Source organism: Suillus bovinus (genome assembly GCF_016758785.1).
Source record: "Suillus bovinus strain UH-Sbo-P2 chromosome Unknown EDB93scaffold_17, whole genome shotgun sequence".
NCBI classification, from domain to species: domain Eukaryota; kingdom Fungi; phylum Basidiomycota; class Agaricomycetes; order Boletales; family Suillaceae; genus Suillus; species Suillus bovinus.
This window is the reverse complement of record NW_024542073.1, coordinates 243453-256493: the sequence shown is the minus strand read 5'-3', so window position 1 is coordinate 256493 and position 13041 is coordinate 243453. Positions and strand designations below refer to the sequence as shown.

Genomic DNA, 13041 nt, shown 5'->3' with positions numbered 1-13041 from the left:
CCGTGGGAGGACCCTGTGGGATGGGATCAAGATTGTGCTTACATAAGTAGCAGCTGATGGAACTGCCTCGTTATGCGAATAAAATCGCTGCTAGCCATGTAGATCTAGCGCTCATTGCCTTTCCTCCTTCCCATCTGCAATGTCGAACACGACAACCACAACCCCGAGTCTTCCTGCTTCATTGGATCTTCCACCTCATCTATCCGCACAAAAATATTTCTTCGTCTGCACACTCACTGTATTGGCCTGGGATGCTCTCGTTCTCACTCCCAGGTCCTACAGGCTGGGACGTCTACCAAAATGGCCAGCTCTGAAGTTCATGTATTACTTCATGCAATTCTGGGTCCTAGCAGACTTTGTTGTAACAGGTGCATTTTCCTCTCTAAGCCCGTCTTATCGTGAGACCTCGGGCGTTAACCTGAAACGCAGGTGTAATGTTCTTTAGTACGACAGTCGTACAGGACACAGATTGCGTCGCGTTCTGGCCTTACGAGCCAATTTGTACGGCAGTTCTCCTCGCTGTTGCATCCGCTGTCCATGTCATGCGCATATCGGCTATCTATGGCCACGTTCAACATGTTCGCGCGACTATGTGGGCATTGTACGCTGTGCAGATTGTTGTAACCGCAATTTGCTGCGGCTTCTACCGCTCTGTTCATCTAGAAGATGGCCAGGGATGCATTGCTGGTCCCTTGAATAACGCAAGCTGGGTGGGAATTTACTGGCTAGCTCCAACCTTGCTCTATGCTACCAGCTTCGTTTTCGCTGCCATACGCAGTATACAAACCCTCGAAACCAGGCGTGTATCTTACTGGCGTCTCGTGCTTCGTGATGGCTTGAACCTGTACGGTGCCATTCTCCTCGTAAACCTTATCAACGTCTTCTTCTACTTCATCATGACGCCCACGGGTCCAACCGACCCCATCAAGACAATTGTCACCAGCATGGCAGCTGTGCTTACAACAACAATGTCTATGCGCATTATCCTCTCTGTTAGAGGTGACCTTACCAACGGTGGCACATTCTCTATCTCTTCCCACGCCGCTTCTTCATCAGGAGCCAATACCCACTCGCTTTCTGGTTCAGGAACTAGACCAAGAGGGGTTAACCACACATTCACTCTCGGCGATATGCGTGATGCCACTGTCGCCGTGGCCGCTCGTAAAGAGGCTGGAGAGTGGGATGCTGACAAAAGCAGTGTCACTCCTCACGAGGAAACCAAGGCTGTACTTCCAATTATTGTGGATGACGTTGATAGTGGTATTCCTCGTGCGCGCACTGGGTTGGGCGTGCAAATCACGGTCGATCAGCAAGTCGAGTATGATGATGGATTTCCCACAAGGAAGTAGTTTCGGAATCTGAAAGTGCTGGCGCGCTTTGCTGTCAATACAATCTATTTGGCCCTACATGTCTAGGATGTTGACATGCTATCTCCCGCACTCGTATTTTTTTTTAGCGATCTGCTCGTATTTATACCGCTTGTTTACTCACAGTATTTCCTACGTACTTCAGCGTGCCTCACGCGATGCTGCTATTATTGAGAATTTCATGAGATACATTGTATACCAGTTGCTGTACTGCTTGAACATAAATAAAACATTGGCGCCCAGTTCTTTCTTCCGCTACCACGATCCATCTGGTTGCCTGTGCGCACTGGTTCATATGTAATAACCTACCCGGAGAGGTGCATTGATAAAAGAACGAGTCATGATCGATAAAATGAAAAGAAAAAAAAAAAAACGTAACATCATCGGGACCCCAAAATTTAGAACTATTCTGATAATTAAATATTATGTAATTAGACCGCTGTCCTTGTGTCTTCGCGGCATCTGCATCTTTTGCCAGAAATTTCGGATCAGAAGGGCTATATACGGGCGGTGCAGCCTTGTGCTGCAGTGCATCGACTCGAGATAAGACGTCGACACATCTTTCATAGATGTGTGCTTGAAATGCGGTCTGGCTATGTCTCTGATCATCGCATGCATTAAATATCTGCCAGCAGTTACTGATGCGGTCGTTCGTACCGAAGATTATGATCAGACAAATGTTTGAGATCCGGTTTCGTCGTTTTTTCAAATATGCAATTGTTTATTTAACAAGGTTGCAGCGCCCGTGGAGTGAAAATATCATTCCCGCGAACCTGATAGAGCTATAGTACTAGCCAAGCCTACTTAGTAAAGTTGATCCCATCAACGTCGACTATGGGCGCACTAAGAAATACTAGAATCGAAAAGTACCAAGTTACAACGGAAAGAATGGGATTGGACTGATGTCTCTCCACACCTATATGCGGACTCCGTAGCACCCTACGATAATTTACCAAGAAGTTGAGGTCATTGGCTGGTTCCACTCATCCCGCGAGATAAGGAGATAACGATCCACGCAGCTGATCCATCACGCTGAAGATAATTCATTCCTATCATCACCTTGATCGGCCGCTGTGGCTAGAGAAAATCATCAGTCTTATCCAGTGTACAGTAGCACAACTACTGACCAGGTCACCATGACAGCCTGCACAGGTTGAGTGATATGCAACACTTCATCGTCGGGATGGTTGAACATGCTCTTCTGGGATGCTTGCATTTCCTCGTCCCGCGATGCTCCGGTACGTGATCTCGGATGGTAGACGTCATGACGCACATGGTATTCGGAAGAATGCATTGTGTCTGCGTTGGGCTGCGCGGAGTATCCCACGTTCATGAGTGCGATGAACGAGTTAACATATACTAAAATGATATCATGAGCACGATTCAGCATGATCCTCGTCGAGGGATTCTTTGACCATACATTTGAGCATTGTAAATTCAACAGCTTCAGATATAAAGTTCCTCGGCATCACTGCCCACTGTAGACGGTCAGGGAGAAGATAATCAGAACAAGGTGTGAGCTCACTGTAATGATAATTACTATTGAACACATACTGCACGAAATATGAGTCAAGGTATGGGGGAGACTGGAATGAGCAATACCTCGTCAAACAGCCTGTATTGATGATATAAATCATGAGTTTTGATATGAATAAGTCCGTTCTAAGTAATATATGTTAGTTTTTCAGGCTCGACGGTTTATGAACTGCAACTCACTTCAAGAACCCGGTACGGGACGTAGCAAGAAGATAACACAGCGACAATGCAATGAGGATATCGACAAAGGTAACAGGGCCCAAATAAATGTATAATGCATATTTGATGTTGACCAAATCAGCGGTTGTGTGGACTCTTTGATATCTACTCGCTATCAGCACCTAAGCATGGTTGGATAGTCCGGTATCTCACTTACACGAACCAAATAACGACTTTATCGTGTTAAAATAATGAAACAATAACAGTACGAATGAACTCTTACCGATGGTGGGACCTGAAAGGATCCTCAGAGTCGAGAAGAGCATTACCACGTGATGGGACTCACCTAAAGTTAGGAGGACGAAGATACCCTAGTAGCGGATGAAATATAAGGTTTCATCATAGAGATTGGTAGCAAACCTACCATTGTAATCGGCAGAAGTTTTGATCGGCCCTTGCTCACTGGGTTGAGCGCATAAGTCATGATAAATTTATTGATAAGCGGATTACCTGTCCATATGCGATGAACATATAGACTACGGATCAATAGTGAATATTGCACATGACACTGTACATTGAACTTACATATGCGCCACAAAGATGCTGACAACCTATAGAGCGCATGTGTAAGGCGAATCATAGGACTTAGGTCATTTAACTTACGGTGACGACCGACTGAAGCTATACAAGCATATCAAGATGAGACATAGAGGCTCGCAGATGAAGTAGCAACTCACTTTGGCACTCCATACTATTTCTGTAAGTGCAGAAGTGTTCGCGTAGTTAATCACTAAATAAAAGTAGATGCAATGAACGATCAGGACTAGATGCAGAGCATCAAGCATCCTAAAAGTTAAGGTTGGTGTTATCTCGACGTGCCCGATAATTGCAACTCGAAGAAGTGCCTACCAAAGACATATGACCTAAGATAACATCAATAAAAAAACACCGACAAGGAAGCAACATAGACGTACGACCAGCTTGTGAAATTTTATCCCTGTACCACTATGCGTCTGAAAGTAGATAAAAGCTTGGACGTTGGTGACACCAAAGAGACTATTTCGTGAGAGGAAACACTCGGGATTAACTAAACGGTGAATGAGCAGTTTGCTTACATTGCTGCAAGTATAACCCCGATAAACAGTACCCCAAATGTGCTCACAAGTTTGAAATGTGGCCGCGGGATGAGGTCTTGGGAAGCCATTGCTAGTGGTATTTTTGACTAGGCCAAGTCTATCGGTGATACAGTTGTTCCACCATTATATATCCCGCAGCACGGAACAATGATGAATGACAGGTTTGGGCTGATGATGGAGGTACGATGAGGATGAAACAGTGTATCATGTCCATGATGGCTCTTAAGTTCAAATCAGAAGGGATTGCCTATACTTGAGTTGGTACCATACCAGTGATACCACAGATCAAGAGATTGGATTGAACGCATATAACAGCTTTGGATCAACAGCTCTTTATTGACAAGTTGATCCGGTTGATCATGCATTCAATTTCCGCACCAATATTTGCGATTGTTGATGCACGTTGACCGAGACGGTGGCGTTTCAACTTTCTAGGACCTCACCTCATGGTGAAGCGTCTTGAAAAGTGCTGTTTTCTCTCTCTCTCAAGACCTCGAAATGCAACGAGAAATTTGACGGCCTCTGATCCATTCGTACTATATCTTCACGTCCTCCTGTTGATTTTTACTGGGACTCATCCATACTAACGATGATGAGTTGTACTTCAGGTTTTCGGTACAGTCGCGGACAAGCAAACTCGACAAATCTGGTCTTTGATTTTTATGCACTCCACAGTTGCTCGAATCATACTTTTAATGCTATAGACATCATATTTAGGACATAATGAAGTAATTTGCACGAGCCAATCTCTCTCAGGCAAGGTCTGACTTTGCAACTAGTCAAAATTTGGCCAACCCCCCAAAAAATCGAGAAAAATCCCGAAAAATGTTGCTAATTATGATGAATCAGATATTGAGTCAGACCAAGAGGATATCACTCACTTGGACGAGCTGGATGGCAGCAACTGCTGTTCATGGCTAATTGATCTTGCAGCATCCATGGATGATGATCCACATGACAAGACATGGCTGCCTCTGAGGGAAGCCATGCGCAGAGCCCAACAAACAGGCCGTCTGAACCATTACAAGAAGGGCCCTGATGTTGGGAGCAAATCAGCTCGTACTCAATGACAGTATAAACAACTCCTTCAAAACCAAAAAGCCCTTACCAGCCTTGGATTCATGGTTCAGCCAAAATCATACCAGTCAGCTGTTACGACTTGGATGGTATCTGTTGGCGACACTCAAACAGAGCGTGTGTTGTCAATGATCGAGGATGTCCTTGGGCTAGCCCAAGGTTAGGGGTCTTACTTGGCGAGGCTTCGGCAAGTAAGATTTGACGCCTATGTCCAAATCAGGTAGCTTACGTCAAGCGGGTGCTAGACGATGAGCTGTATCTGCCAAGGCTTATGACACCCGAAGGTTAATCGTAAGATTGTCGTTAATTAGAAGGACGGAAGTCCGACTAGTTAACAGGGGCTTTGCTCATCGACGAAGTCGATGAGTAAAGATCGAGACTAAGGACTTATCCGCGAGGAGCAGATAAGAAGATAGAATATAGACTGCTGGCTAGGCAGAAAGGATCACTCTGGTGAGAGTAGGAGGTCAAGAACCAAGTAGATTCAAGTTAGGGAATATGTTACATGGTAGCGAGTTTATATAGAGGATAGGAAGCGTATTAGTGGATGATAACTCGTACTACCAAGAGAAGTAAACGGTAAAGGGCATAACCATAAAAGGAAGGCACGTTCAAGGTGAGACACGGGTGAATCCTGAACGTGCGGATAAGAAGTGAAACGTGCAGGGGCACGATCGTGCAGCTGCGGAGCTAAATATAAGTAGCATGTGCGACTGCGCACCGAGTCATAGATCAAGAAAGGGAAAAGGGTAAAGGGGATGCGTCGTGCATCATATCATAGGTTACCGTCCAGACGGTAAGGGCAAAGGGACTGTCCACAGGATCAGTCAGGTAGCGGAATGGAGCATGGATATGCTTCGTCAGCGAACGGATCTGGCCAGATGTACTGGCTCTGCTGAAGCGACAGATAGAGAGCGAAAGGGAAGGCGAGAATGACGAGGATGACAAGGGTAAGGTCGGGGTAAGGGTATGACGCGAGGGCTGATATGAGGAGGATTAGGAGAAAAATGGTAGGGGCCCAAGTGTCTAGATGTTCTTGTAACATCAGCACACATCACATCCACTACTAAAGAATCTTCACCTTGTCACGACTTGGAACCTATTTTGGAGTCTGAAGAAAATGGACTTGATGCTGATACCATATCTTCTGTGTCGGGGACACCAGCTCCAAGTGACTTAGCACTCAGCACTGGTCTTGCTCATAATGCAGAAGAGGCCTGGGAAGAGGAGCTGGAGGAGTGAGAACAGGCTGTGGTTGATATCAGAGGTTGGGATGAGCTGAGGGAGCAAATCAAAAAGGATCTTGCAAAGGGAGGGAAGACTTTACCACTGTCTCAAATGAACTAGCTATTGCTGATTCAAAACTTTGTGACACTTCGCCTCAAAGGAATGCAGCCAGCCTGGAGATTGCACATCAGTGGCATGAAGGAGAAGGTGCATACTTTGCATAAAAAGTACGAGCTCTTGCACATCATTACCAAGTATTTGAACAACTTCCAATCGAGAAGTGTGGTGGAAGAGATAACACACTAAGCCCCCTCAAAGACGAGAGGCTTCAATTGGCATGTCGTCAGTGGCTAACATCTCAGCCCATTGGCGAAATCACTCCACACAAATTCCAACATGCCCTTAACAACACAATTATTCCCTCATTGAACATCATTGGTCTCTGGCAACTCAGTGAATGAACAGCACGATGATGTCTAATCAAATTGGGATGACAGTGCACAGTGTTACGGAAGGGAGCGTACATGGATGGCCATGAGCATGAGGACGTGAAAAAGTATCATCAAGAGGTGTTTTTACCTGCCATGGCTGCTTTTGAGTCTCGTATGGCACATTATGAAGGCCCTGAGCTGCGTCAAGTGGAGCCAAACTTGGCACCTGGAGAAGTTGAGATGATTGCAGTTTGGCACGATGAGTCTTGCTTTCATGCAAACAATTACAAAACATATGCTTAGTGAGTTCATGCATTAGTTTATGATTCGACAACACTGAAAAAATAAGTCTATTACCTGGTCAACAGATTTTGCAGAAGAAGGGGAGAGGAAGGATTATCCATGTGTCCGGATTCATTGATGCAGTTGATGGTCGATTGGCACTGCGTGACGAAGAGGGTGAAATTGTTGAAGAAGCACGAAAAATCATCCATCCTGGTGCAAATGGTTCTGATGCCTGGTGGGACACTGCACAATTGCTCACACAGATGAAAGACGCAATTCGCATCTTCAAGGCTGCACATCCAGACCACCAAGCACTTTTCATCTTCGACCAGTCTTCAGCCCATGCTTCTCTGCCTGAAGATGCCCTAAGAGCATTTGATATGAATAAATCCAACAGCGGAAAGCAATGGCATCAACACAACACAGTTATTCCCCAGTCCAACCCATGCACTGAACACTGCGGCAAGATCCAGAAAATGACACTACCTGACGGCTGTCTTAAAGGCTTGAAGGCAAGTTCTGGAAGAGCACAGATTCAATGTTCACAACTTGTGAGCCAAGTGTGCACCTGTCTGCCCATGGGAGAGCACTAATTGTTGCATGGCTCATCTTCTCAGTCAGCAAGAGGACTTCGCAAATCAGCCGTCGATGCTTGAGACACTTATCAAAAAAGCTGGGCATGAGTGCATTTTCCTGCCAAAGTTTCATTGCGAACTTGTCACAACCCAATAACAAATTAATGCTGGGCGGAGACTAGGACTCAGACTAAGGTTATCACAACAGAAAGGAAGTGAGCAAGTACATCCTGGATTGCTACAATGATGTAGATACAGGAGGTTTGAACTAAGGAACTATCGACCAAGACATGCTACCTATATATAACTATTGAAACTGAGATTGAAACTGAGATTGAAACTGAGATACAACTACTAGCCAATCATAAAAAGGAAAAGGGAATTGTACCATAGAACATCATAGAATATTAAAGAAGTATCACGTGACCATATCTTATCTTATCATATCTAATCTATTCACAATCAAAGAACTTGTCTTCTTCATCAGTCACATCGAAGACACGTGTCGTAGGTGCTAAAGGGATTTCCGAACTGGTAGACACTTTTACTGTAGGGTTAGGGTTTGACTTAGGCGCTGTGTGTTGGCGCTTAGGAAGATTCAGGAAAGAATAATGATTTGTTAAAGGTACTCATGACAGAACTGAACCCAATTGAAATTGTGAGTGTTTGAATTCAATATTGATTTGTTACTGATATAACCTTGTACATAGTATTGGGGTTGGTGCAAATATCATTATCGTGAAATTCCAAAAAAGATGTTCGAGGATGCGAAGAAGTGTGTGAAGGAGCAGCTTGATGCTTGCCCAACTGAAGTGATCTGTTGTTTTATCAACCATTCGTGGCACTTCATGAGTGCATATTGATTGGGTCTCACAGGAAGAGCAGCAGAATGGGCAGTTCAGAAGCAAAAATGGCACCGCCAAGTCTTGCAGCATGCCATGATGTCAATAGAAGCAGTACTCCACAGAGCACAGCCTGCGCAGACATAAATATATGTTGTTGAAAATGGCCAAAAATTTGGCCAGCCTGAAAACACATGGGAAAATTCAAACGACACCGGTTTTAGAGGTAATTCAACACTCTGAATCTATTCCCATACTCAGTTTGATGCCAAAAAATTTCCCTGAGCCAAAAACAAAGTTGTCGAGTTCGCTTGTCTGTGACTGTAATTGGCAGGTGGTGTATCCTCCTGTCGCAATTTCTGTTTCGTCGGGGCCATCAGGTGAGTAAGTATATAACCACCTACACTATGCTTGTGCCAGGTCTTGATTTTCAAGATTATTTCGCCATTCTTGACATCCCACACTCTTGTCATTCCATTGTAGGATCTGCTCTAAACTCGATTACCGCCCACACTTCAGCACACTGACAGCATACGCTCAGTGTGTCTTATCCATTTGTCAATGACCTTTCCTGTTTCAATTTTCCTTTTCCACTGGCAACTACTTTGCTGTTTGGAGACAGCGCTGTTATGCATACCCCTGCTTCATTATCCCTATCATCTCATGTACCTGGTTTTGCATCGGCCTGTGGGTTATGGTCACTGGCATCTTGCAATGCATATCACTGGTATTGGAAGACATGTTGGTGCTGGAGGTGTCAAATATGCGGATCGTGCAATATGTACATGAGAGAAGTTCCGAACTGTCTAGTGCAATTCGAAAATGTGCAAGAGATCCTTGCAGACATTGAAAGTCCCTGGTGGACACATTGCAAAGACCCTAGAAAGTCACTCACAATAAGCCCAACACTTAAATTACCAGTAATCAGTGGGCGTTTGGATTGGAGTCGAGGAAATCAGCCTTTCTTAAGGTTCGTCCCATGCATTATCCTGGTTTTTTGTTTTGCTAAGTGCTGTGTAGAAAAAGTACTCAGGTTCGCAATTGGCTCCATGTGCATCATGCCAACCACAGACTATCTCAATGGTGGCAACTCTTTGAGGTTCACTCTAATGTCTCATTTACGCAGTGGAGAAGAAACAATGATTAAACTTGAATGCTAAGATGACTACGACATGGTGTGTGCAAGTTTAAGGGTGAAAGCTTGGAGAGAGATTACGGGCGAAGGCGTGCAGTGCCTCCCAGCTCTGAGAGGACTTTGTCCTGGGGACAAAAGGTGAGCTGCGAGGGCGGGTGGGCTGCCTCGCTGTCTTGTGGTTAGTTGTCCTTTCAGGGCCATGAGTTCTGGTGTTGCCAGCGAGGCGCTGGAATCGTGTGAGCGCATGATAAGAAGGGAGAGGAGGGTGGGAAAAAGAAAAGTTATGTTGACGAAGTGCACAGGGTGAACTGTTCGTCATGGTGAAGAAGCATGATGCGTAAAAGCTCCATTTGCCATTTGCTCGAAGACTTAGGTGCAGTCTGGACAACGAATAATTGCAAATTCAAAATTCTGAATCAAGTCACATGATGGTCTGGGAGATGCCAGATCACATCATTGCAGATTATGCAGTGCTGTCAGTGCACCTTGCTTACCTACCGCCATGTCATCCAGTGAATCAATCAACAGTGACAAATCTACTCATTCTCTTTGTTCTCATGGTACCATTGACCAAGTGGGATTGAAGAAGGGCAAAAGAAAGCCTGCTGCCTCCTGGACATCAGATGAAGAAGCTGTTTTTGTCGACTTTCTATTGTCTCAGTTTTCTGCGAGTGGCAATGGAAATTTCAAGACTCCAACACTTACTGCAGCTGCAAACTTACTGAAGGAGAGATTCCCAAATGCAAGTGGTGCTGAGAAGACAGTTAGTGTTTGTGAGACTAAGTGGCAATCGGTATGTTATCAGTCACATGATTATGTCGCATAGATTCAATACCTTGTAGCTCAAATCAGGGTATAATGCTGTTTTAGATATCAAAAACATATCAGGATTTATGTGGAGTGATGAGTACGGAGTGGGAATTGTTACAAAGGATGATGATGTCTGGAATCGGTACATCAAGGTACATATACTAATGACTGGCCATGAGTGCTACTAAACACTATTATTTTCAGCGGCGCCCTGCAGCAAAACCTTTTAAAAACAAAGGTTTCAAACACTTCAATGTAATTGAGCAGATGATGCCAAAGATCGCAAAAGGCTCACATGTTTTTTGAGAACCCCTGGCCCCATCTGTTGCTCCCATAGGATCATTGGTGTCTACTAGTGACAGAAATATGGCTCCCCCCACATGGGGTCTGGTTCCCAACACTCCTGGGCCATCGCACACTTTCGATGATCCCTCATCAACAATGCCATCTACTCCATCTAGTTATCTTGCTTCTTCTAATGCTGCTAGTGTCTCAGCTCCCTCATCTGTGTTGACAAGCATCAGCCGCAGTGCAAAGCGCAGAGCCAGCAACCCTTCAATAGTTGGATCTGAGTCGAGCTCTAGTGCCCAAAAACATACTCGGCTACTATCTGTGACTGCCCAGGTGCAGAAGGATGGGACTGAAACAATGAAGGTGCCCACTGGTTATTTTGATAACTTCTATGTAACTTATGCAATGAAGGTTCTCGCTGATTATATCAAAGAGTTTCTTGTAACTTCCCCCAGCAGGCCTCAGCCTGTTGTCACACCCAATGACCCCCTTGCTCATGCTATTGTCTTGCTGTCAGAGCACAAGACTCTTACAGAGGATGATCGGCTTGAGATTGCAGACTACTTTGCTAGGGAGAAGGCGCAGGCTGTGATTTTTTCTAACTTTCCAAAGACAACTCGAGCTGCCTGGTTGGAGAAAACTCTGTGCCAGCTCAAGTCTGACAGTAGTCCCAACAATGACCTAATAATGTCAATGGCGTAGGTTTGGAAGTGTACTATACTATGTAGTATGTAGGCTACATTGTACCTGGCAATGGAAGCCCTCATCGCCTATGCTCATCGAGATAGTCTTCCCACATTTCCCTTGCAAGTCTGTCTCATCTCTGATCTGCTCTTCTGCATTCTGTCACATCAGCCAGTCCATCACCAAGCTCATCCCATGCAACGTCAATATCGAACTCGAGAAGGTTTCCATCCGATTCAAGGTCAAGGTCAAAAGCATCAGGGTGATGCTTCTGAATGAAATTATGCAGTGTGCATAACACTGCAGGGACCTGGGCTTGGATGTCCATGTTGTATTCAGGGATGTGTTGTAAGATACCCCATTGACGTTTCAGAACACCGAAGATGTGTTCGATGACATTGCACAGCGCAGAATGATGGTGGTTGAATAGTTCTTGTGCGTTCCTCAGCCCGTGTAAAAGTTAGCCCAACATGAACTCGAAATAATAATGGTGACCTACTTGACATTGGCCTGTTGCCACTCTTTCAGATGATAGTGTACATCCCAGTATGGAACAAGGAGGGCATCAGAGGTGCTGAAACCAGCATCTGCAAGAAAATATCATCCTTCGGGGATTCGCAAGTTGTTCGTGTGGGCATCTGTCCACAGAGCCGCATCAGACATAGATCCATCCCACCCGCAGAGCAAATAAAGGAAATGAAAGTCGAAGTTACAAATGAACAAGCAATTTTGGGACAAAAAGCCCTTGCGATTATGCATGTGGAAGTGTTCCTCTGGGGGTACAAAGGCCTGAATATGTGTACCATCTACTGCACCAATACACTGATTGAAGAATCGAAATCAAGGATCGTTGAGGATTTTATCAGAGATGGGAGTCGCGTGTGTCAGAAACGTGATTTGGGAGGCATAGAACAGATTTGATGAGAAGAAGAAAAGCATGTGTTTGAAATATCTTTGAAATAGTAGATCTAATGAGTCACACAAATAATATTGAAACTACTGGCACTGTACCTTGTGATGGTGTCAGGGGAACACTGAAAGCGCTCTCCAACGAGGCGGGATGACAGCCCAGTGACACATGTATATAAAAAAATACCAAGTTGCTCTTCCACTGATACACCGTTGTGAGATGGGTTAAAACCATTATGATGGAGAACATGCAACAGTGCAGTGAAAATGTCACAGTCGACACTGAGATTGTGCTGGATCCTGTCAGGATGTCCATGAATGAGCTCATACACCCATGCCTCACCAGTGAGGATGGATGTATGATATGGGATGTATTCTGTTGAATTTAAGAATAGAAGCTGGTAGGTATGCATAATTTGGATTAACATGGCTAGAAGAATCCCGGTCCAATGATGTCGATAGTGGTCGATTTGGCGATGGGCCTCAAGGTCAACAGTATCAGTATCATCAAGATCATCCATGTAATATGTATACAGTATACTAGCTAGTACGCGAGCAAGGTGCGCTGTGATCCGGC

The 13041-nt window shown here is 44.9% G+C and overlaps 3 protein-coding genes across 3 annotated transcripts; 2 read left to right on the top strand and 1 right to left on the bottom strand.

Annotated features, from left to right (window-relative positions):
* Positions 1 to 74: 74 nt before the first annotated feature.
* Positions 75 to 1702, top strand: EDB93DRAFT_1136322 (uncharacterized protein). Its single transcript, XM_041449157.1, has 2 exons — positions 75 to 368; positions 430 to 1702. Exons 1-2 carry the CDS (start codon positions 140 to 142, stop codon positions 1347 to 1349), a joined length of 1149 nt encoding a protein of 382 aa, XP_041309200.1. The 5' UTR covers positions 75 to 139; the 3' UTR covers positions 1350 to 1702.
* Positions 1703 to 2067: 365 nt separating this feature from the next.
* Positions 2068 to 4544, bottom strand: EDB93DRAFT_1136319 (uncharacterized protein). Its single transcript, XM_041449156.1, has 17 exons — positions 4178 to 4544; positions 4037 to 4118; positions 3972 to 3985; positions 3800 to 3908; positions 3726 to 3743; positions 3648 to 3673; positions 3573 to 3598; positions 3487 to 3524; positions 3409 to 3433; positions 3346 to 3357; positions 3280 to 3295; positions 3084 to 3227; positions 2970 to 3029; positions 2893 to 2920; positions 2788 to 2845; positions 2495 to 2726; positions 2068 to 2444 (listed from the first exon to the last, which is right to left on the bottom strand). The coding sequence occupies exons 1-17, from the start codon at positions 4264 to 4266 to the stop codon at positions 2423 to 2425; spliced, it is 999 nt and encodes a 332-aa protein (XP_041309199.1). The 5' UTR covers positions 4267 to 4544; the 3' UTR covers positions 2068 to 2422.
* A 5728-nt stretch (positions 4545 to 10272) lies between these two features.
* On the top strand, positions 10273 to 10886 carry EDB93DRAFT_1082660 (uncharacterized protein; the record flags this gene model as incomplete). The annotated part of the gene is made up of 3 exons (XM_041445702.1): positions 10273 to 10563; positions 10613 to 10732; positions 10785 to 10886. 3 exons carry the CDS (start codon positions 10273 to 10275, stop codon positions 10884 to 10886), a joined length of 513 nt encoding a protein of 170 aa, XP_041309198.1.
* Between the last annotated feature and the right edge of the window lie 2155 nt (positions 10887 to 13041).

Bases quoted from the DNA above. Each gene is read 5' to 3' on its own strand.
- EDB93DRAFT_1136322 (XM_041449157.1), top strand. From the start codon at position 140: ATGTCGAACACGACAACCACAACCCCGAGTCTTCCTGCTTCATTGGAT. The intron at 369-429 runs GTGCATTTTCCT...CCTGAAACGCAG, and splicing joins AGCAGACTTTGTTGTAACAG to GTGTAATGTTCTTTAGTACG.
- EDB93DRAFT_1136319 (XM_041449156.1), bottom strand. From the start codon at position 4,266: ATGGCTTCCCAAGACCTCATCCCGCGGCCACATTTCAAACTTGTGAGC. The intron at 3,599-3,647 runs GTAAGTTCAATG...ATTGATCCGTAG, and splicing joins AGCATCTTTGTGGCGCATAT to TCTATATGTTCATCGCATAT. The intron at 3,525-3,572 runs GTAATCCGCTTA...CGCTCAACCCAG, and splicing joins TGTTCATCGCATATGGACAG to TGAGCAAGGGCCGATCAAAA.